The following is a 23,101-nucleotide window of genomic DNA, read 5'->3' as shown; positions in this document are numbered from 1 at the left end:
TGAAGGAGATGGAGGTGAGAGGAGTTAATGAGAGCAAGGAGAAGGTCCCTCTTTTATAGTGCTGCTGCAGTGCCCCAGGCCCACAGGCACTGCACAAGGACAGTCATTTTCCAACACATTCACCTCCAAAGCAAAATATCCTCCCTAACGCCGCCCGTTGTGGTTGGATTTCCATCAAGGCTGCCCTTTCATTTCCTCATTTCTGTCGTGCTTGGTGTGTGTTGCAGCTCCTTCCCCGTGTGCCCTGCCAGGCCTGAGCATCCCTGGGCTCAGAGCGTGTCCGTGCAGGCACAGGATGTGTCCCCGTGCCCCAGGGGCCCGTGCAGGCTGGGGATGTTGGCTCGGGGCTGTGCCTTGCCATTGTTGGCAGCTGCCTCTGCAGGGACAGCCCCAGCTCTGCCCTGCCCTGCCCAGAGCAGCAGAGCACCCAAAGGCTCCTCTCCTCACAGCACGTCCTGCCTGCTGCTCTCTGCTCCTCTCACCTCTCTCCAACACCCACTGCACGCTGCTTCTGCAGGGAAATGCTTTCCTCTGCCTTCCTCTTGATGCCCTTTGCTGGTGCTGAACCTTTGCCAGGCTGTCTGAGGATTCCAGGCTTGGGGCTGGAAAGCCAAAGCCCACCTGCAGCTGAATCAGGAAAGCTCCTGCTGGGAAACAAGATCTTGCACACAGGGCAAGAGCAAAAGGGAGGCTTGAGCCAAGGCTGGCTGGGGCAGCCTCACTGGGGCAGGGCTGACAGCAAAGGGCAAGGTTCTCCAAGGCTTCTGGGCCTTGGTTTTCACTGGCAACATTTCCTGTCACAGGAGAAGGTTCCTGATATTCCTCGGAGATAGGGGTAGGGAAAACGTCCCCAGAGCAGAGGAGGAGGATCAGCTGTGGGAACATTTAATCAGACTGGACCACTGTGTGTGACTTGGTGATGGACACACGAGGGTTGGTGGTAAAGAAAGCACCTCAGAGCTCCCTTTGGGAGGTGCCAGCACTCAGGGGATGCAGCTGAGGACAGAGAGAAGGAGATGGTCAGGGAGGAGACGAGTTGCAATGTACACACCCTGGACTTCAAACATGCCAACTCTTCCACCCACTCAGGCACCTGGCAGGCCAGATGTGCCTTCACAGGCTCCTGTGAAGACCTAAAGAGATGGGAAAAGCTGGCAGCATCTTAGGGGCACCTCGTGGTTCAAAAGAACGTGGAAAGTCAAGGCAAAACACAGGAAAACAGGAGGAGATGTTGATGGAGGCACAGAATGGACACAAGGACTCATCTTCCTGCTCAGAGGCACCTGGCTGTGGAGGGGAGCTCTCCTGGAGGCTCAGGAGCTGCAAGAAGGGCTTCCAGAAAACAGCACCCCACTGCTTTGGACACGTCCTGGGCATTGGGACTTAAACCCACTCCTTTCTGATTCTGCAAATGCCTCCTCAGCCTAGAGAACAACCCAGCACCACTGGAGAGGGAAGGAAACCTTCTCCATTTCCCCAACATGTGAGAGCTTGGGGGAAACTGCAGTGCCACATCCCTGGGGATGCTCAGGGAGGGATTGTGCTCAGGAACACCCTGGGTACAAAACCAAGCTCTCAAAATACCTCAAGGGCTGATGCACTTCCCTGCCCTGCAGACATGGAGGCAGCTGGGACGCGTCCCAGGAGGGCAGGGAATCCTTCAGTAGGCAAATCTCCAGGGAGAGACTCTCCCTACCAGTGGGGAGTCACGCTCTAATTTTGGGTTGGCCGTGTGTCAGCCTTTGGCTGTGAGGCCAAGCCAGGAGTGAGTGATGTCTGCAGGCCAGGCCAAGGCAGGGAGGAATCCCCCTCCAGCTTCATCCTGGCCTTGGGAAAAGGGATGCCTGGCTGCTCACACATGTCATATGTGTTCTCTGCACTGACAGCATGTATTGGAAAAGTGGCCTGTGCCTGTGTGTCATCCAGGTCACATCCACCCTGTGCAGCCAAAGGGCATCGTGGGTGAGGAGAGAGGGAGGAACAGGGAACGGTCCAGGCACCCAAAACTTGCCCCAGATATTGAGGAGGATCCCAACGGCACAGGGCTTTGTTTGAGACAGGATTCCTGCCAATGATCAGAGAATTCTTGAATCACAGAATCACAAGGACTCACAAAGACCTCCAAGATCATTGAGTCCAGCCATTACTCATGTGTTCCTGCAGGAAAAATCATTTGGCTTCTCATCCTTTAACATGAAAGGGATCTTCATGACCTAGTGGGGAATGTCAGAAAGGAGGAAATTAAACAACAGCGTTAATGGAAGCCAAAACACACCCCGTGGCATTAGGGAGGATATTCAGTTTGGAGGTGAGTCTGTAGGAAAATTGTTGCCCTGTGCAGTTACTGTGGGCCTGGGGCTGTGCAGGAGCAGTATAAAAGCAGCTCCTTCTCCTCACTCTTCCATCCACTCTTCCTGTCTCCAGCTCCTTGGGAATAAGGTGAGTTTGGAGCATTTCTCATCCTCCTTGCCCTCGTCCAAGTGCATTTCAAAGACATGACTTGTCTTCAGCTGGGCACTGGGGCTCCTTGCCATGGGAGAGGGAAGGAGGCAGAAGGTGTGGCAGAGACTGACCCTGGGCTTGGCTTGGGGGTCTCCTGAGCTCTTGGTGGGTTGGGGATCTCTATGGACTTTGTCTTGATTTGGGGAGCCTTTTGTGCTGAGAGAAACAGGGTTATGGTCATGGTGGTGTGACAGGCTGATCCTCAGCCACTCCTTGTGCTCTGCTTGCCCCTTCCCTGTGTCTCAGGTGCATCTGCAGCCCCAAGCCATGTCCTGCTACACCCCGTGCCGGCCCTGTGGCCCCACCCCGCTGGCCAACAGCTGCAATGAGCCCTGTGTCAGGCAGTGCCAGGACTCCACCGTGGCCATCCAGCCCTCGCCCGTGGTGGTGACCCTGCCCGGCCCCATCCTCAGCTCCTTCCCACAGAACACCGTGGTGGGATCCTCCACCTCTGCTGCTGTTGGCAGCATCCTCAGCTCTCAGGGAGTGCCCATCAGCTCCGGGGGCTTTGGCCTCTCAGGCTTGGGCAGTGGCCTCTGTGGCACCAGGTGCCTCCCCTGCTAAAGCTGCTGGCCATGGCCCTGGGCAAGGAAGCCAGGGACTGCCAGCATGGGAGCGCCCTGGGGACGCAGCATCGGCTCTTTGCTTCCCCAGGGGCTGAGCAAGCCCAGCAGCTCTGGCACAAGGATGGGGCCAGCCTGGGCTCTGGGCAAGCACAGCCCATGCCTGCCTCTGCCCTCTGCCCTCTGCCCCTCTCTCCTTTCCCTCCTGTGTCCCTCTTGCCTTGTGCTCCCCTGCCCTCTGAACCCCACACAGCCATCCTGGGGACAACCTGCTGGCCCTGTCCCTCTCTGGCTCAGGCACAGGGACACCTGCTGCCATCTCTGCCACAGCCATGGCATGGAGATTCCAAGCTGACCCTCGTGATCTCTGCACTGACGCCTCCACTCACAGTGACCGTGTTCTCATCTTTTGACTCATTAAATTTCTGTTGCATCCCAGCCCACGCCTCTGTGTCATCCTTTCCCTGTTGTTGGTCTCCCAATATTCCCAGGGAGGGAGGTGTTGCTCAGGGCTGGTGCTGTGGGACAGATTTAGGGGAATGTGTTTGAGTGCCTTTTACGAGGGGAGAGCTGAATGTGCTTTATCATGGTATTGCTGCTTTCTATCCTCCTCCACGTGTCTGTGTCAGGACCCAGGGCAGAAGGTGAGGGGTAACCCAGGTTCTTGTTAATGCATCCCTTGAGATTGATTAGAGACAACCAACACTGTTGGTTGTTTGTGAGTACACACAGAGGGTTTATTGTACAACAATGGGATTGCACACAAAAACACATCTGTGGCCATCCTCGATTTTATTCTCTAAAGCAATACAACAACATGAAAGCATTGCAAGGTGAAAGTGCAACCTCATCACCCAGGGACATGTACAAGGCAAAAGAAAGGAAGAGAGAGATATAAAGGGCAAGATTGTGAAGATCTCTCCAGCCATGGGCCCTGCGATGAGACTTGGCTGCTGGGCAGTCTTGGGCCAAGTGGTCACAGACTGCACCTGTCAGGTGGTTGGGAAAGTCTCAGAGAAGTGATGGGGGAAAATGCCAGGGAAAATCCAGGGAACATAAAATCTACTTGGCTTATATTCACTCAGTTTCAGGTGGGGAAGCTTCACACTGCACCATCTGATGTTGTGGATCATGGGACACTTCAGGAGCTCTTGACACCTTCTAAGACAACACAGCTGCCCTGCACACCCAGAGCAGTTGTTTTGGTTTTGGCCCAATATGGCCCATCAGGAGAGATGGACACTGTCAGGGCACACAGGAATGTCCTGGTGCTTCCCCCGGGGCAAGAGAGGGAGTCCCACAACCCCGTGGTCTGTGCAAGGGAGGAGAGCTTAGAGTGACAAGGGGCACCAGCATCCACCTCCTATCTCATCCAAAGCCCATCATCCACCCTCTGTCTTCCTAGATCAGAGGTTGGCCATGACACATCCAGAGCTCACCTCCCCCAGTTCACCAAAGCACCCTGGTCTCCACAAATGGGGAATGTTTTCAGTCTTGATCCCTTAAGACTTCAGTGTCTCCCAGTCTGCACATGGATAGAATGAACCAAACCTCTTCACTGACCCTGTCTACTCCAAGAATGATTTTCTCTCTCTGACCAAACCATTCTTGTCTCCACACTCAGCAATCCCTGGGCCTAAATTAAGTGCTCTGATCCCCTCACCATCCCGGCCACCCTGCACTGAACTCACCCTGCTTGTTCCTGGTGGCTCTTGCATTTCAGCCTGTGGCCCAGACAGGGCTGGCAGCAGGCGAGTGCTGAGCAGAGCAGCATCGTGGCTCCCACCCCTCTCCTGCTTCCACTGCTGCTCACAGCCCAGGCTGCTGGTGCCAGCCCTCGGGGTCTGTGAGCATCAGGGACATGGACAATGGTCTTGGGTGCACCCTCACAGCACTTGGTGGTGTGCTTTAGTGGCCATCGGGCTATTTTGTTCAGGTGATGATCTCGGAGGTCTTTTCCAAACTTCATGATCTGTGACTCTCAGCAATGACATGAAACTGAGGAGAGCAATAGCTCTGCTAGGTGGGAGGGTTGAAATCCACAGGGATCTTGGCAGAACTGAGGAATGGTCCCACCTGGAACACGAGGGACTTCAACAAAGCCAAGGGCAGGGTCCTGGCACTGCTTTGGGGCAGTCTCAGCAATCAATAGGGACTGTGGGGTGCATGGAAGGAGAGCCTGCCCTGCAGAGAAGGGCTGCAAGAATGGTCCCACCTGCACACCTGGATGCATCGCCCTGCTCTGAAGGGCAGCTGAAGCAGTTGAGGATTTTTAGTCAGGAGTGGAGCAGGATGTGAGGGATTTTATTGCAGCCTTTCAGTACATCAAGGGACAGTGTAAGGAAATTGGAGAGTGACATTATATCCAGTGATTGCACAAAAGGCAGGAGTTTTAAACTGGAATAGGCCAGCTGGAGCTGGGATACTGTCCATGGAAGGAGGGTTGGACTAAATGATCTTTAGCAATCTCTTCCAACAAATCCCATTCTGTGATCCCATGATAACAGAGGTCTGTGAGAAGGCAGCACAATGCACTCTGTCCCTCCCTTGCAGAAACCTTTCAGATCCATGGGATCTGCTGGAGTCTGATTGGAGTCCAGCTCCTCTGTCTGCTCAGTAACACATTCACTGCTGAGTACTTGTGTCACAGTGTGCAGCTGAGACGGGAAAAGGAAAAGAAGTGCAAACAGAGTGGATGTTTGTTCCTGGACAATGTAGGGCAATTCTGTGCTGAGCCAAAGAGGCAGAGAAAGTCAGAACCCAGAGGGTCACTCAGGGCACACTGGGCACACCCAATGCCAGCCTGTGCTGACAGCCAGGGCAAAACCAGCGCCAAGAACCCCCTCCCAGAAACAGCCCTGGGGCAACATCTGTGCCCTGGGAGAGTGTCTGCAGGGCAAAGGACGACACAAAGGCAGGGGCTGGGATGCAGCAGAATTTAATGAGTCAAAAGAGGCAAAAGAGGGGGATGCAGGTGGGGGCCAGAGTGCAGGGAGCAGCTTTAGCAGGGGAGGCACCTGGTGCCACAGAGGCCACTGCCCAAGCCTGAGAGGCCAAAGCCCCCGGAGCTGATGGGCACTCCCTGAGAGCTGAGGATGCTGCCAACAGCAGCAGAGGTGGAGGATCCCACCACGGTGTTCTGTGGGAAGGAGCTGAGGATGGGGCCGGGCAGGGTCACCACCACGGGCGAGGGCTGGATGGCCACGGTGGAGTCCTGGCACTGCCTGACACAGGGCTCATTGCAGCTGTTGGCCAGCGGGGTGGGGCCACAGGGCTGGCACCGGGTGTAGCAGGACATGGCTTGGGGCTGCAGATGCACCTGAGACAGAGAAGAGGGAAGTAAATCACAAGGAGCAGGTGAGGATCCAGCTGTGGCCTCTCCATAAGGGAGCCAAGGCATGAGCTGGCAATGAGAGCTCGTGGCTCTTTGTGGAGGCACTTGGGCTCTTTCCCTCGCACAAACCCCACCCAGAGCTCAAGCCCCAACCAGCCCAAATCTGGGGCAATGCTTCTGCCAAGACCCAGCAACCACACATCTCCCACTCCTTTCCTCCTCTCACAAAAAGCATCTGCAAGATCTCACATGGGACAAAGTCACAGGTGTGTGCTGAGAAATCCCAGAGGAGAAGGAGAAAATGGAGAAGGAGCCTCAACTCACCTTGTTCCAAGGAGATGGAGGTGAGCAGAGTGAATGTGAGAGTGAGGAGAAGAGCCTGCTTATATACAGCTCTTGCATTGCCCCAGGCCCACAGTCCTGCACAAAGGCAGTATTTTTCCACAGACTCATCTTCAAAGGAAAACATCCCATATAGTGGCAGCGATTCACGTTTTGTTTCCACTATGCTGCCATTTCATTTCCTCATTTCTGACATTCTTGGCCTGCATTGCAGCATCCTTTCATGTTCTGTGATGAGAAGCCAAAGGATATTCGTGGCAGAGCCATGTCAGTGAGGGCACATGACCCAAGTGCTCGATGAAGGCAGGGAGTGTTGGTTTAGGGCAGTGAAAAGCAACTCTTTGCAATACCCCTTGCAGGAAGAGGCCCTGTCTCACACTGCACATGTCAAAGGACATTCACATAATCTGCTTTTTATGGACATTTCACGTGCTTCTCTCTTTTCCCTCTCTCTCTGCTTTCTGCAAGGATCACCAGCTGCAGCATGTCCAGGTAGCCAGGCTGTGCCAATGTTTCATCTCTCTTCCTCTTGATATCCTTTGCTCTGGAGGGGATGTTTGCCAGGCATTAGGAAAGCCAAAGCCCAATGAAGCTGAATGTGGCAAAGCACATGGAGGGGCAATAAGAAGGTCTTCTCCAGAGTGGTGATCAGTAAAAGGATCCTTGGACACAGGCAGCCCCAGTATTCAACAAGGCAGCTTCCCTGAGGGCAGGAGGTGCAGGAAAGGTGGACATCCTTAAAGGTTCCTGTCCTTTGTCTTTACCATCAGGAATTGCTGTCAGGAACTGAAGTTCCTGGTACTCCTTGGAACAATTGGAACTGAAAAGACTTCCCTAAGCAAGAACAAAATCTGATGGGGGAACATTCAAACACGCTGGTCTGAAATGAGTATGTGTGAATTGATGCTATGTGTCCACTGGTGTCAGTACAAAGCCTTTCTCAACTCCCTTTGAAAGTCACAGTGACCACAGAATGCATCTGAGAACTGGAAGAAAGCCAGTGATTGTCTTGTCTTCAGGAGAGGCATGAAAGAGGAGTCAGGGAATAAAAGGCCACTCAGGCTTGTCTCGATATCTGGAAAGGTGATAGAGAAAATCCCTGCAAAATCCAACATGCAGTGCTCAGGGAGGAGGTGTGCTCAGAAAGGCCCTAGATGCAAACCCAGCTTTCAAACCACACCAAGGAGTGCTGCACTTCCCTGCCCTGCAGACATGGAGGCAGTTGGGACGCGACCCAGGAGGGCAGGGAATCCTTCAGTAGGCAAATCTCCAGGGAGAGACTCTCCTGAGCCATGGCGAGTCACGCTCTAATTTTGGTGTGAGGCCAAGCCAGGAGCGTGTGATGTCTACAGGCTTTGTACCAGGAAGGGCTGAATTCCCTTCCAGCAAGGGCAGCTCCATCCATAACCCTGGAAAGCCATGTTCAAGCACTGGGATGTGCCCAGACCCACAGTTCCAGGCAGCCCAAAGCCATGGCCCTCAGCCTGACCTGCTTGGCAGCACTGCCACAGCTCAAGGTGTTCTCGGAATTGACAATGTATGGCAGGACTTTGTGTGTCCTCCGGGTCAGGGTGCAAAGGCTGCAGCCAAAGTGCAGCATGGGGTGAAGAGAGAGGGAAGAGAAGGTGTTGTCCCAAGAGTCAACACATCCCTCAGGCAGGCAGGAAGTACAGAACTCCACATGGTCAACTTGAGGATTGATTCCTGCCCATACTAATGTGTTCCTGCACAAGAAATCCTTGCACTTCTCATCCCACTATAGGATAGAAGCCTCCATGACTTAGTGGGAATGTCAGAAATGAGGAAATGAAATGCCAGCATAGATGGAAAACAAACCACAATCTGTGCCATTGGGTAGAATGTTTTGCTTTGAGGTGAGTCTGCAGGAAAATTACTGTCCTTGTGCAGTGACTGTGGGCCTGGGGCACTGCAGGAGGAGTATAAAAATGGGCCCTTCTCAACCTCTCATTCACTCCTCTCATCTCCATCTCCTTGAGAACAAGGTGAGTCTGAAGCTTTTTCTCATCCTTCTACTCCTCCCATGGGATTGCTCAGTATATACATGCTTCTTTTGTCCCATACGAATTCTTGCCATGGGAATAGGAAGGGGGCAGAAGGTGTAACGTGGGGAAAGGCTGGGGATTGTCTGAGGTGTTTCCAGAGCTATGGACCAGACTGGGATCTTCCCTGGGTAGCTCTTGGCAGGGCTCTTCTGAGGAAAGGAGAAGCCTGTGGGTCTCTCTATACAGCCCCCAAGGCTTCTCTCCTGTTCATGCCTTTGGTCTCTCATTATGGTGTGACAGGCTGATTCTCACCCACTCCTTGTGCTCTGCTTGCCCCTTCCCTGTGTCTCAGGTGCATCTGCAGCCCCAAGCCATGTCCTGCTACACCCCGTGCCGGCCCTGTGGCCCCACCCCGCTGGCCAACAGCTGCAATGAGCCCTGTGTCAGGCAGTGCCAGGACTCCACCGTCATCATCGAACCCTCGCCCGTGGTGGTGACCCTGCCCGGCCCCATCCTCAGCTCCTTCCCACAGAACACCGTGGTGGGATCCTCCACCTCTGCTGCTGTTGGCAGCATCCTCAGCTCTCAGGGAGTGCCCATCAGCTCCGGGGGCTTTGGCCTCTCAGGCTTGGGCAGTGGCCTCTGTGGCACCAGGTGCCTCCCCTGCTAAAGCTGCTGGCCATGGCCCTGGGCAAGGAAGCCAGGGACTGCCAGCATGGGAGCGCCCTGGGGACGCAGCATCGGCTCTTTGCTTCCCCAGGGGCTGAGCAAGCCCAGCAGCTCTGGCACAAGGATGGGGCCAGCCTGGGCTCTGGGCAAGCACAGCCCATGCCTGCCTCTGCCCTCTGCCCCTCTCTCCTTTCCCTCCTGTGTCCCTCTTGCCTTGTGCTCCCCTGCCCTCTGAACCCCACACAGCCATCCTGGGGACAACCTGCTGGCCCTGTCCCTCTCTGGCTCAGGCACAGGGACACCTGATGCCATCTCTACCACAGCCATGGGACACAAACTCTCATCTGCCCCTGGTGCTTCCTGCACTGGATTCCTCTTTTGGATTGACCTGTTTATCTCTTCTGAGACATTAAATTTCTGTTGCATCCCAGCCCATGCCTCTGTGTCATCCTTTCCCCTACAGGTATGACCCCAAGATGTCCAAGCAGAGCAGTGTCGACCAGGGGTGATTTTGGGAGGGTATTTCAGGGATGTTTGTGCAGTGATTGCTCACATCATAATTGTTAAGTCTCCATGCAGGGTCCCTGCCTCAGTGGACACTCCAGACACACAGTCAGGAGGAAGGGTGCTTCTCTGGGAAGGTTAGGGTTGCATGGGGCATATGGAGAGCCTTCATTATTCCCAGTAGGAATGATGAACAGTGTACTGAGCTCTTTTCAGCCTTTGCAAATGAGTAAAGCACCACTGCAGATCATGTGTTCAGGGAGACAATCCTTTGACAGATTTAGTCCATCTCAGGCTTCTGGAAACAGTTTTTTACGTATTTTTGCAGACAGGAGTAGAAGAGGCAAGCTTCTCTGTGCTTGAAAATGTCTTTTGTTAGTATTTCCACTCAAGAGAAGCCTACACTGTTCTCCTCATGTACAGTTATGATTCTATAAACACACTATCTCTTGTACCTTAAGATGATTCTGCTCTTGCTGCTACCAGAGAGCACTGGTAAGCCTTCACTCACCTGCTGGAATTAAATTAGGCAAATTTCTGGCTACTGCCAGACAAACCTTGTCCTGTAACTCCTAACTAAAACAGTGGGAAGCCTTATAGTGTATCTTCTTCCCCTAAAGGAAATCTGGGGATTGAACATCAGCACGTTTTGCTCACATATATGACACTCTTCATTTGAAGTCAGTTCCAAAAGAGGGTGATTGCCCTGAGGAGAGGGGGGCTGTGAGTGTGGATTGTCCAGGGAAGAGAAGAAACAACTGGAGCACAAGTCTGATGAGAAGAAGCTGAGGGAGCTGGGGGGACTCAGACTGGAGAAAAGGAGGCTTAGGGGGAATTTCTCACTCTCCACAACTCCCTGACAGGAGGATGCAGCCAGGTTGGGCTCAGGCTCTGCTCCGAGGGAATAAGGGACGAAGTGAATGTAAACAGCCTGAAGTTGTGCCAGCAGGGATTTAGGTTGGCTATTGGGGAAAAATTCTTCACTGAAAGGGAGGTAAGACATTGGAACTGGCAGCCCATGGCAGTGCTGGAGTCACTATCCCTGGAAGTGTTCAAAGAACATGCAGATGTGGTTACTTGGGGACACGGGTGGCCTTGGCACTGCTGGGGCAATAGTTAGACCTGATGATCTTAGAGAGATTTTCCAACCCTGACAATACTGTGATTCTATGAAGCAGAGGCAGAATGATGGGCCCAAGCCTTGGTTTCCCAAAGCAATCTCAGGCATCAGATTTATAAAAGCAATTTATTTAATAGAGCAGTGCACAGCAGGTGAGCTCAAGCTGGTGCAAAGAAATCTCCAGGCAATATATCCCCGGGTACATGCACCCCACATGTGCTCACACACATCTCTTGGTTCAAGTTTTGGTCTGGAGTTTTCTAACACCTTGTTTAGTTCTTTCTCCAAGTCAGTGCAGGCAGACATTCTGAGCTGACAGATTGCAACCTCTGCTGAGGCTGCAGCTTCCTGATCTCCTGCTCTGGCTAGAGGACTAAAACAGCCCCAGACACAGAATAAACACGACTGAGCACCCAAATCATCAGTGTGTTATTGCTGCAAAATGTGGAGTATGTAAAATTTTCTAAAGAAATTATGTTCTTTGATGTGTCATCTTTGTATACTTTCAAGACTAATCGACAAGAAGAAGAGATTTAATCTGTGAAATAGAGAGCAGCCAGCAAACTGCGAGTCACATCCAGGTGTTCGAAAGACAACTTGTTCCTAGAATTGCCTTGTTAAGGTTTACAGCTGGACATGCTTCACTGATCTCAGAGCTAGGGAGAAGTTAACAAAGCTTGTGAAGGAATTCTACAAGGAATGTAGAATTTACAGCCTTCAAGGACATCTGGCAGAATTCCCAAAATAAGGAAGAAACTAAGAAAGCCAACTCAGTAATTGTGCTGAAATCAGCTCCAAGTGGGTAAAAGATAATTCCAGCAGGGGCAGATCATGGCCACCAACACACAGACCACAGACCCAAGAAACCCCCTGACCTAGAAAAAGATAAAGACTGAGCATGTGGACTGATGTGCATGAGAAATGAATCATTAAACGCTAGAAGATAGAATAAAAGAGCTATGTTACATCTAGCCAATGAACACTAATTGCTTTGTTTGCTAAAATGTATTAATAGTAAAAAGTTTCAATATTTGGTGTGCTTGATTTGTGGAATTCCACCAAGCACCCAGGCATGTGCAACTCTGACACAAATAATCGGTGTCTCCCTTGAGTGTGTAATTATTGTCTTGTTACACACCAGGTAATGAATGCAATTTTTGTGGGCAACATTATCAGTGTTCTTCCCATACTAAACAAAGCACAGCACTGTGCCAGCTACTGCGAAATCACTGAGGGAATCAACTCCATTCCAGCCAAAATAAATTGTCGTACGTTATAGATGGGTTGTGTGGCTGGTGGTCTGAGTCATTTATGACAATTTCTGGGGCCCCAGAGTGTTACAAATACACATTATGGTACCGGCTTTTCGCAAACATTCCGCACCACCTCAGGGCGGTTACAGGGTCCCGAGCCGTGCTCGGGGCCCAGCGGCGGCTCCGGGCCCGGCCCGCCCGCCCTCAAGGCGCTACCGCGGCAACAGCGAATGGGCGGGACGGGCCCGGCCCACAGCCACCCCACAGGCACCCCACAGGCACCCCACAGCCACTCCACAGCCACCCCACAGCCACCCCATAACGACCCACAGCCACCCCACAGCCACTCCACAGCCACCCCATAACGACCCCACAGCCACCCCACAGGCACCCCACAGCCACTCCACAGCCACCCCATAACGACCCACAGCCACCCCACAGCCACCCCACAGGCACCCCACAGCCACTCCACAGCCACCCCATAACGACCCACAGGCACCCCACAACGACCCCACAGCCACCCCACAGCAACCCCACAGGCACCCCATAACGACCCACAGGCATCCCACAGCCACCCCACAACGACTCACAGGCACCCCACAGGCACCCCACAACGACCCCACAGCCACCCCATAGGCACCCCATAACGACCCCACAGCCACCCCATAACGACCCACAGGCACCCCATAGGCACCCCATAACGACCCCACAGCCACCCCATAGGCACCCCATAACGACCCCACAGCCACCCCACAACGACCCACAGCCATCCCACAGGCACCCCACAGCCACCCCATAACGACCCACAGGCACCCCACAGCCACCCCATAACGACCCCACAGGCACCCCACAGGCACCCCACAACGACCCCACAGCCACCCCATAGGCACCCCATAACGACCCCACAGCCACCCCATAGGCACCCCACAACGACCCCACAGCCATCCCACAGGCACCCCACAACGACCCCACAGCCATCCCACAACCACCCCACAACAACCCCACAGCCATTCCATAACAACCCCACAGCCATCCCACAGGCACCCCACAACGACCCCACAGCCATCCCAGTCACCGCTCCGGCCTCACAGCCGAAGCCACACCCATCACCGCAGCCGGCCCGGCCCCACAGCCGAGGCCACACCACCCCCGCAGCCGGCGGCGGACTCGGACCGACACCGACCCCACATCCCGCCCCGGAGCGGCCTCGCCCGGCCCCGCCATGGAGCTCGAGGAGGACTTGGGTGAGGCTGGGCTGGGTTGGGGGGAATGGGGAAAGCGCTCGTGGGCTGCGGGCAGGGCCGGGAGCACACCCGCGGTACAGGGGCCTGTCCCGCATCCCGGGCCGGGTCCAGGCTCAGTGCCCGAGCCGGCCGGGCCCTCTCGGTGATCCAGCCCAGGTGGGCACACCACGTGCAGCTGGTGCGGGTGAGGTCCGGCCTGCAGGATTTGAGTGAATAAAGCTGCCGGGAAATTAATCCACAAACACCAGAGGTTTATGTCCAAAAAGGAGAGGGAGGAGTCCTTTTACTTTATTCGAATATAGGGAGAGGCCCTGGGGCATTCTGCTGGGATTTCCAATTTTTGGAGTGCGCAGCCTCCCTTTTTATCCCAATTTCCCGGCCGCATTTCCCTCTCTCTTTCTCCATTGGCTGAGGTACTCGAGAGGTACAGACTTCCCGGAACGCCTAAGATTCCCCTCTAATGTATAACCCTCCCTTTTAATTTTTAATTCTTATAGAATTCATCGTTTTTCCCTTTTGCTTCTTTCATCTTTTAATATCCAGTTTCATTTATCAGCAAACCTACAGTTTGTTTGTAAAGACAGATATCTTTTTCCGTTCATCAGTCAATGGAATCCTTCCCATTGTTTCTTTTATCTCTCTGTCTTATCTACCAGCATGCCCACAGCTTGTTTGTAAAGACAAATCCTTCATTCCTCTCAAAGCGACTTTGGTTCGGTCGGGGCTTCCACCCGTGTGTCCCGGCTCAGCCGCTCCGGGCGGTTTTTGGATCCCTTTCCATGCAGTGTGGACAGGGAGGGCTACAAGAATCTCCCTGCACGTTGCATTGTTGTGGTGCCTTTGGTGGTTTCAGCCGTGTATAAATTACAGTTTCTTGGCTGCCCGAGCCGCTCCTGTGCTGCTGGTGTTTGGTGCTGGACGTGCAGTTTTTGGGGCTCTGCTCTTCCTCTGGTGCTCGTCTCTGTCCCCTTTTCCTTCACTGGCAACGCACTTGGTCTTGTGTGGAGCCAATTCAGAGAGAGAAACTACTGGAAAAATCTTTAACAAATAGTGTTTAGTCTTGTGAATTCCTTAAACAGACAGTGCTTAATCCTGTATTTACTTATATCAGTGATAAACGTGCACAAGTGGGTATCATAGCCATAAGAGTAAAGACTGTGTGCCTGATAAAGGCTGTATCTTGGCCAGAGCCCGTAGTTGGAATGCATTCAAGGAGAAGAAACCCTCCTCAGAAGGGAGGAGGGGATGTTTGGAAGAGCATCTCCCACGCAGCCAGTGCCAAAATAGAGGATGCTGCTTTCTAATACTGAAATTACGGTGTTAGAGTGTTTTATTTTTCACAGCGTTTTTGGTGACAAAACCACTTGTGGTTGCTCTTCCAGGGGCAGCTCTGCCGATGCAAAGCCAGGTGGGTTTTCAGCTGCTCTAATGCCCCAGTGGGCTGTTGAGGTGAGAGGTGCTCAGAGACAGCAGCGCTGCCCAGCCCTGATGGAAATGAGGATCCTGTCTGTCCCCTCTCTTTCCAAGTGGCTCTCAGCATGAATTCTGCTCGTTGAGACTTCTGGAACAGCATTTTAACAGCCTGGGCCCTGATGGAGCCACGTGTGTGAGAGAGGAGAGCAGAGGCAGCAGCAGCCAGTGCCTAGAGCTGGGTTAGCTCCTGCATAATCAAATCCTAAAAGTGCTGAAAGCCCGGGCAACAACAGTGGCAGAGCAGAAAGGATGGGAGCAGCCCAGGCTCCCTGCTTTGTACCCCACAGACAGACCCACAGGCAGTAGTGGGGCCTTGTGTCTCCTCCTGGCTGCCTCTCCTCCTCACTGAGAATACGCATATTTATTAATATTTATGTTTTAATATATTTTGTAAACAATTATGTATGCACAGATTCACACTGCTTCATGTTCAGTATGTTTGTTCCCCAGTGGTTTTGCTGCTTTAGTAACACCTCAGCTCCTAAATAATTACATGATTAAAAGCTTCATTCAGAGTCTCATGTATGGTGTTAGGCACACTGCTACCTCCAGAATGTAACTCAGTTCCCTGACATTCTGCCTCCAGCAAAACAAGCTGTTGATGGAAAAAAGATTTGGTTCAGGTGCTGAAAGTGCTGGTGGGTGTGATGTGATCCCACTGCTGTTCCTCCTCCAGGAGAGCTGGAAAGTGCTGCTGACTTTCCCTTGGAGTAAGGGTGGTTGCCTCCCTAATAAGAAGGTAACCTAAAGAATTATTATACTCAGTGATGCTGACTCTCCTCTGTTTTAACTAATGTCCCAGTTATGAGAACTTCAAGTTTAATTAATTAGGTTATGCAAAGCAGGTGCCTGCCTTAATGAATGGTTTCAAACTAAGAGCAACTGGTTTAACTCCCTCAGGCCACAGCCCTGATGTGGTGTGGGGTTTTCCCCAGTGCACTGTGTGACTGATTCTCATCTTCCTAACCATCTGCTCTTCCCTGTTCTCTTCCCTATTCTCATGTTCCATCAGATATGCTCGATCCAGAGAGGTTAATCCAGTGCCCGTTGGTCAAACACCATCTGATCAGAGCACGGCGCTTTCCCTATCACCTGGTGAAGTGTAAGGAGGTGAGCTGTGTGGGAAATGGATTTGTAGAGAGTTTTTAGGGCTTGACAGAAGGCCTGAAAATGCAATAAAAGTTTTTTAAAATGCTTCTCAGTTGCCTCATCTCTGGGTCAGAAAAGAACAAAACCCAGCAGAGCTGGACAGCAGTGACCGAGTGATTGTCCATGCAAATCCACCCTGTGTTCTGCATTTCCTGACAAGTAGCCCTGTTTAACTTCTATTTCATATAACTTCAGGATTTGTTTAGTAGTAGCTCCAGGCACAAAGGAATTTACCCGTTCACAGTCTGGCTCTGTTGGAAGGAGACAGAGGTCCTTCATAGTTAGTTGAGGGAGGAGACTCTGGTCTCTTCCAGCAGCTCACAGCGAGGCCATATTCATTTTTCCATTTCCAGCTGAATAGAGGACTGTTGGAGTTCCATGCACCCCTCTGGCCCCTCAGAGCTCATTCTTTCACTGCAGAGCTGGGCAGTTTGGTTTTGCCAACAGCTGTTTCATGGGCATCTGGCAGAAACTGCACATCCTGGGCTCAGTGCATTTGGGAGAGGTTTATTCCCCTCTCCATATTTAATCAAGAATTTGGTTACAAATCATTTCATATGACACATTCCTTCCTCTCTTCTCCTCTGTTGTCCTCATGATTTGGTTTCTTTAAGCCTTCTGAGCTTTGGGTTTTTTTCTGAGACTTTTGAAAATCTGATTGTTCCCTTTTTAAGTTTGCCAGTGTGTTTTTAAAACGGTCCAGCATTGCTGTGCCTTCCACTTAAGTTGCAGTTGTAGGCAGCATGTCTTGGTATCAGTACAGTAAATTCATTTTGGTGGAACTAGAGCTTTAAAAATATTAACTAGCTAGTGAAAGCGGGGGACAGAGCTAAATGGCAAATAACCAAATATTCAGAGAGGGATGAAATGTTCCGTGTTGAGCCCCTGCACATTTTGGCAGGAGTGTGCTGGATGAACAGTGTTAGTAAGTAATACATTCCAATTTCTTGTTTACTATTGTATTTTTTAAATCAACACCACAAATATCACTGTCTCTTTTTCCTATGTATCAACAAGAGGTAATTGAATTTGAGAGATGTGGCACATAAGTTTGGTATTCCCTTGTCCAGAGCAACCCTGAAATTGCAAAGAAATTGGCCACGTGTCCCTTCAATGCTCGTCACCTGGTTCCTCAGGCTGACCTCAGCGACCACATCATGAAGTGCAATGACAAAGCCTTCGTGGAGCAGGATGTGGGTAAGAGACCCCCTGTGCACCTTGGGGACTGAGGTCTCCTCATGGAATAACCCAAAAGTGGGAGGCAAATGGTTATCTGGATTTTGTGTGACACAGCAGCTTTGGGGAAATTTGATCTTACTTGCTTGGCTTTATTGGGAATGTGGCAGATGCTCTCAGTAGGCCTTGCATGTATTTTGTTACCAGGCTTGTTGAATAGAAAGGTTTTACCCAAAACCATGCAGGAAGTGCCTCTGGAAAGAGGAGTGGGATGCATTAATGGCCACAAGGATGGGCTGCTCCTATTGCAGAGCTCATCTCCCTTTTAACTCTTGCACATCACAGGGCACACAGTTTTCTGTCTTGTGTAGAGGTGCACAGGCAGTCATGCCTGCATCCATGTCAGCAGGTTTCCTCTTGGCTCCAACATTCCTGCTGGAAGTTCAGGGAGCAGAGTCTTCTCTTTTTCATTGAAAAAGGCGAATTTAAAGTTGCTGGATTTCAGCTGTCCCCAGTCTGTTTGCATTGGGTGGGGTTTCCTCTAAAGCCTAGAGATATCTTACAGCTTGAGCCAAAGTGCTTAATGGATTTAAGGAGTGCTGGTCACTGTGTGTTCTCTCTTCCTGAAGTGAGCCGGTCCTGTGAGCCCCCTCAGGAGCAGCTGAATAATGGGGGCACATGGCAGGCACCCCCATGTGCTGAAGACTGGGAAACAGGTGAGGAACCTCCCCATCTGCTGTCTTCTTCCTGGCTGTGTCCTCCAGCTCCTCTGGGACAGTGTGAGGCCAGGGGTGCTCTTCACTCAGGGCTGCCTTGTAGGACACTTTGGCTATGCTCATTCCTAGGAACATGGATCTCTCCACCCATCAGGCTTGGCTTGGTATAGAGAACAATCCAAAATGCCTGCCAGAATGAGCATGGAGAGAGATTTCCAAGCATCCCTTCCTCCCATAAGAGCTTTTGTACCTTCTGTGCAGTGATAGCAATGGAAACATGTTCCTCAGTGAAGCAGACACAATCCTCATAGGTCAACTTTTCCTCCCTCTTGAACATGTAAAAATATGACAGAGATATTCCTGATCATAGAATCACAGAATCCCTGAATGGTTTGGCTTGGATGGTGCCTTAAAGTTCATCTCATGCCATGGGCAGGGAAAGCTTCCACTATCCCAGGCTGCTCCAAGTCCCATCCATCCTGACCTTGGACACTTCCAGGGATCCAGGGGCAGCCACAGCTGCTCTTGGCACCCTGTGCCAGGGCCTTCCCACCCTCCCAGGGAACAATTCCTTCCCAATATCCCATCCAGCCCTGCCCTCTGGCAGTGGGAAGCCATTTAAGCCACTGATCAGATGGTGGTTTCTGGGGTTTCTTAGTTCTGAGCCACAACATCTGCTTTCTTTCACAGAGTTGCTGGAGGGATCTGAGTCTACTTTTGTGTGGGGAGTGATCAACTCTGCCATAAACAGGTTGGGAATGCAAGCTTGATTTTTTTACACCAGTGTTTGTTTGAACAGATATTGCAGCCATCTCTCAGCCTCACCTTGATGGCTGGAGGAGATGCCTTTGCTGCTGTACAGCTCTGGGAGGAGAGATGCTGCTGGTTCAGTGTGACCTGCTTCCTCATATGGCCTGGACTAGAGAAGGAAACTCTCAGGAGCACAGATCCTGCTCCTGTGTGCCTGTGGCAGGCTGCTCTTTCTGCCTATGGGCTGTGCTCAGGGACTGATGGATGGCTGGGCAATGTGCAGGGAGAAAGGTGATCACACCCTGTGGTCCCTTTGAGTGCTTGGGAGATCCCTTGTGAGCTCCTGCCCCCTGGGGCCTGGCAGAGGTGCTGGAGTTGGGCCCTGTGTCAGCAGAATCCTCCCCTCATGCCCTTTCCAAAGCATGGTCAGAGTTGGGCTTAGTGCCCAGCTGTGAACAGGAGGGGGCTGCCCTGGCTGGCTGTGGGATGTGGTGGCACCACCAGAGCTGCCCAAGGTGTTTGAAGGTTTATTTAACAGGTTCATTATGGTTCAGCAATAATCCTGCTCCTGGCAGCTCTTGAGTTCAGTGTGAGCTCTTCCATGGGGACTGACAGCAGCACTGCCTGGTTCCTCCTGTCAGACTCTTTTAAAGACCTTTGAGTGTCCAGAGCACATCCAGCTCTCCACAGCACCATCCCCCCAGGGCCTTGCTGCACTAAAATGCATAAATGTGAGCCAGTACATTTGCCAGAAGTAACCAAAGTCCCTTAATTGCAGCACCATCAGTGAGCAGAACAACTCGTTGCCCTCATGGATGCGGCCCCCTGAGACCCTTCCGTTCACGGTGTCTGCAGGGCTGTGAGTACTGAGCACAGGGCACCCAGTCCAGAGCTGGGACAGCTCCTGACATCTCTGCCTGTAGCAGCACTTCCTGGCTCCCACTGCATGCACAGGAGGGGTTCTGTTGAACAGCTGCTGCTCAGATCATTCTCTGTGTCCTTCCTTTGAGGCCTCTCTGTTCTTTCCTTGCTCCATTCCTGTGGCCCAGGTTAGGCAGAGCTGCTTCCTGGCCACATTGTCTCTCTAAACATGCCCTTCCACAGCATCCCCATTATCCCCTTGCACCCCCCACCCTGCCCCTGACTTAAACCAAATTATGCTTTGTGCTCTGTTCACTGTCAGGCCCATCTAAGTCAGAGCTGGGGTGAAACAGGGGGTCCTTAAACCAACTGGGGGAAGAAGCTATCAAATTCCATCTGGGGGAGGGAGAGAAGGAGCTTCCCATGGGGAAGTGTCTAATGCTGAAATCAAAAACTTCTGTTTGCCTTCAGCAGCAAAGGAACAGCTTAAAGATGCTTTGAGGATTGATTGTCCTGATTCCCACTGTGAGCAACTAAACCTGGTGCTCTCAAAGCACTGCAGACACAGCTCCTGCACAGCCAGGGACTGTGCAATTGCCACAGTGTTGGGCTGAGTCTGGCAAACCAAACTGAAATGTCAGTCGTGGACAAGCCTTGTTGCCAAGGGGACGATTTCTGCCTCTGTTGAGGCCACTGTCCCTTGGAGGAGTGGGAGAAGTTGTTGTATCTTTGTCCATCTCATGCAAAAATTGTATCTTGTCCTTTACAGAATTCGAAGTATCAATTCCTCCCCCTGGAACTTGGTTTTGCCCCAGCAGTAAGTGTCTCCTTGATTTGGACAGGAGAGCTCCTGCAGATGACAGACATGCTCTGGCCCTGATGGCAGGACTCTCTACACTGGGCTTTTGTTGCATAATGTGTTTCGTGCAACATTTCAATATGGGGAACTGTCCTTGTTTGCCAGATGTTTCCCCCAGGTACTTGTTTTTAAAGTTACCCTCATCTTTACTTGACGAGTATTGTTACTGTTCTTGAAGAAATAGTCTTGAAGAAATAAACAGACTCAGAAACCTTCCCTGGGTCATGATAACTCCCTGTGAACAGGAAAACATCGGAATTGGCAAGCCTCTGTTTTGTCTAACAGGGAATCATCTGTGAGACTCCTCTGTGTGCTCCAAAGATTGGGAAACAGTATCAGAAGGGTTTTAAAGAGTGGGGACTGAGAGAGTGATTTTAAGCAGAGGAGGTAGGATCTGCTTAGGTTCCTAATTAGAGGAGTGACAGTGGGAAACAGAACAGTTTGGCAGGCTGAAAATATCCCCCAGAGTGTTGTCCCTTGGCTTAACACTTTAAAACCTGTGTGCACTTGGAGCTGGATGCTCCTGGTCACTGCCAACTGCAAACAGGGATGCAGCAATGGGAGGGGGATTGTCCTGCAGGAATGGCAGATTTGGGAGAATTCAGGCCTGGCATAGCAGCAGCTGCTACAGTCCCATTTCAGTGGAAGTCAGGACCCAACAGTAACTTCCAGGAATTTCTGCCCTATGCCTTAAACATCTTTCTGTTCTCAGGAAGCCTGGAGGGATTATGTGGAACTCCTGCTAGACATTTTAACGTGGGAAATCCTGACAGGATTCTGACAGGATTCTCCTGACATTTGGGAGAAGTTTTGGCTGTTTGCTGGGGAGCTGCAGCAAACTCCCTGCAACTGAGGCTCCAGAATTCATGTCCTTACAAAGCAAAAACTATCTTCCTTTTTAGGGGCTGAGATTAAAATCATTGGGAGCAGCCAAACTTAGAAGTATTTCTTCTGTCCATGCACGTTTTGTTTTTATCTTGTTGGAGTCTGAGTTTGTCCACTCAGTGTATGGCAAATGTTCAGGTTGGATTTTAAACCGTGTTGTCATTTGCAGAGACTGTTTTGAGAGCATCCTGACCTTAACTTTTGCACCTTCACACCTTCAGCCTTGCCTTTGTCACCTTTGTCTCCTGTGTGTGAGGGGCTTCCCCAGGCAGACCTTAAGAGAGAATCCCTCTGCAAGTTCCTTGCATCATCACACACAATTCCAAACAGGGGAAGTTTCAGGAGGACACTGAGGTGCTTTTCCAGTTTCCATTAGAGTTTTGCAGTTTTCTAAGGCTTAAAACATGTTAGAGAGCTCTCAGGTACCTGTTCTGTATTGGGGGAGGGGAGGGAGTAGGAATGGTTTAAATCAGTAAAAATTCATGTTTAGGACTGAAAATGTTCAGATCAAGCAATGTATTTCTAAACATGCAAAGTACAAAATGGGATCTAAATAAACAATCATAAAGAATTAAGAAGCCAGACATGGTGTTTGTCTAGAAAGAGATAAATGCCTTCATATTTTCCTCTAAAGACTGGATTTCCACCATCTGTATGCGACCACTAGAAAATAATCCATATTGACTGGAATGTGCAAAATTAGGGTTCTTTTAAAATTCTGTCAATTTAAGTCAAGGTTTTTGTTGGCAATTTAGAATAAAAATGTTTCAAATGCCCTGGGACTGCTTTTCTTTAGAGTCAGCAAGTGCTGACATGGGAAGCTCTCCTTTCCACCTTCATTTATTTTTTTTTGTCACTTGGAATGAAAGCGGTGACAAACACCAGGTGTCATAATTTCTGGTTTGACAGCAGTAGCTCGTTTGTAGGATTTGTGGGCACTACAATTTTACAGGTAAATGCCATAATTGGGCACCATAAGCCTGAGCTCCTTTAATTGGCAGTGGGTGAAAGCTTCTCCTCCTTGGGGCTCACATGTGTCTGTGCTGTGGAGGAGGAGAGCTCCTTTATATAATTAACATAATTAACACAATTAACACTGTTCCCCCAATCTGGGGTGAATCCAGTAGCCTGGGTGGGGGTTCTGGAGGTCCTTTCTGGAAAGGACCAGGCTTGGAAGGTTGTGATTGTGACTTCAAACACCCCCGGGCCACAAGAACTGGGGGGATAGGGTCCATGAGAAGAGGGTCTGTCTTGTAGGGTGGGTGCAGCCCACCTGTGACTGACACCTGAGCTCTCAGAGCCCAGAGACCTGAAATCCCATACCCTGGGCACTGTCCCTGAGCACATCCTGCCCCTGCCACCTCCTGTGAAGGGCAGGGAAGCCAAAGGGCAGAGGGAGGCCGTGGCTCTGCTGCTCCTGCAGTGCTTTGGGAATTCCCAGCTCACTCTGCTTATTTTGTATTTGTCACAGGGCACCTCCATCCTGGTGACAAAGTAAGGACTTTGCTGTCACATACTGCTGTGTTGAATCCTCAGTTGTGCAGTGCCAGAGCCTTCACCCCATTCCCTGGAGGCTGGATGTCCTTGCCAGGAGCAGATGGGATGTAGAGTCAAAATCACAGACTTGGTTGGAAGGGACCTTAAAGCCCATCCAGTGCCACCCCCTGCCATGGGCAGGGACACCTTCCACTGTCCCAG

At 51.4% G+C, this 23,101-nt stretch overlaps 4 protein-coding genes across 5 annotated transcripts; 3 read left to right on the top strand and 1 right to left on the bottom strand.

Annotated features, from left to right (window-relative positions):
* The first annotated feature begins 2,751 nt into the window (after positions 1 to 2,751).
* On the top strand, positions 2,752 to 3,066 carry LOC148221043 (feather keratin 1-like). The gene has a single exon (XM_088179674.1). It carries the CDS (start codon positions 2,770 to 2,772, stop codon positions 3,064 to 3,066), a length of 297 nt encoding a protein of 98 aa, XP_088035800.1. The 5' UTR covers positions 2,752 to 2,769.
* A 3,000-nt stretch (positions 3,067 to 6,066) lies between these two features.
* Positions 6,067 to 6,378, bottom strand: LOC148221042 (feather keratin 1-like). Its single transcript, XM_088179750.1, has one exon. It carries the CDS (start codon positions 6,361 to 6,363, stop codon positions 6,067 to 6,069), a length of 297 nt encoding a protein of 98 aa, XP_088035876.1. The 5' UTR covers positions 6,364 to 6,378.
* Positions 6,379 to 9,099: 2,721 nt separating this feature from the next.
* LOC148221041 (feather keratin 1-like) lies at positions 9,100 to 9,414 on the top strand. The gene has a single exon (XM_088179675.1). The coding sequence runs from the start codon at positions 9,118 to 9,120 to the stop codon at positions 9,412 to 9,414; it is 297 nt and encodes a 98-aa protein (XP_088035801.1). The 5' UTR covers positions 9,100 to 9,117.
* A 3,951-nt stretch (positions 9,415 to 13,365) lies between these two features.
* LOC106858273 (gametocyte-specific factor 1-like) lies at positions 13,366 to 22,178 on the top strand. Of its 2 annotated transcripts, XM_088179815.1 has the most exons (8): positions 13,366 to 13,534; positions 16,020 to 16,117; positions 17,227 to 17,353; positions 17,962 to 18,048; positions 18,739 to 18,799; positions 19,577 to 19,657; positions 20,429 to 20,476; positions 21,231 to 22,178. In XM_088179815.1, the coding sequence occupies exons 1-8, from the start codon at positions 13,513 to 13,515 to the stop codon at positions 21,262 to 21,264; spliced, it is 558 nt and encodes a 185-aa protein (XP_088035941.1). In that variant the 5' UTR covers positions 13,366 to 13,512; the 3' UTR covers positions 21,265 to 22,178. The 2 variants fall into 2 exon arrangements, with proteins under 2 accessions (XP_088035941.1, XP_014740316.1); XM_014884830.2 differs by lacking the exon at positions 21,231 to 22,178 and having other exon boundaries at positions 13,424 to 13,534; positions 20,429 to 20,732.
* The last annotated feature ends 923 nt before the right edge of the window (positions 22,179 to 23,101 follow it).

Source organism: Sturnus vulgaris, chromosome 27, assembly GCF_052056855.1.
Source record: "Sturnus vulgaris isolate bStuVul1 chromosome 27, bStuVul1.hap1, whole genome shotgun sequence".
Taxonomy (NCBI): Eukaryota; Metazoa; Chordata; class Aves; order Passeriformes; family Sturnidae; genus Sturnus; species Sturnus vulgaris.
Note: the sequence above shows the minus strand (reverse complement) of the source record. Positions and strands in the feature narration are given on the sequence as shown.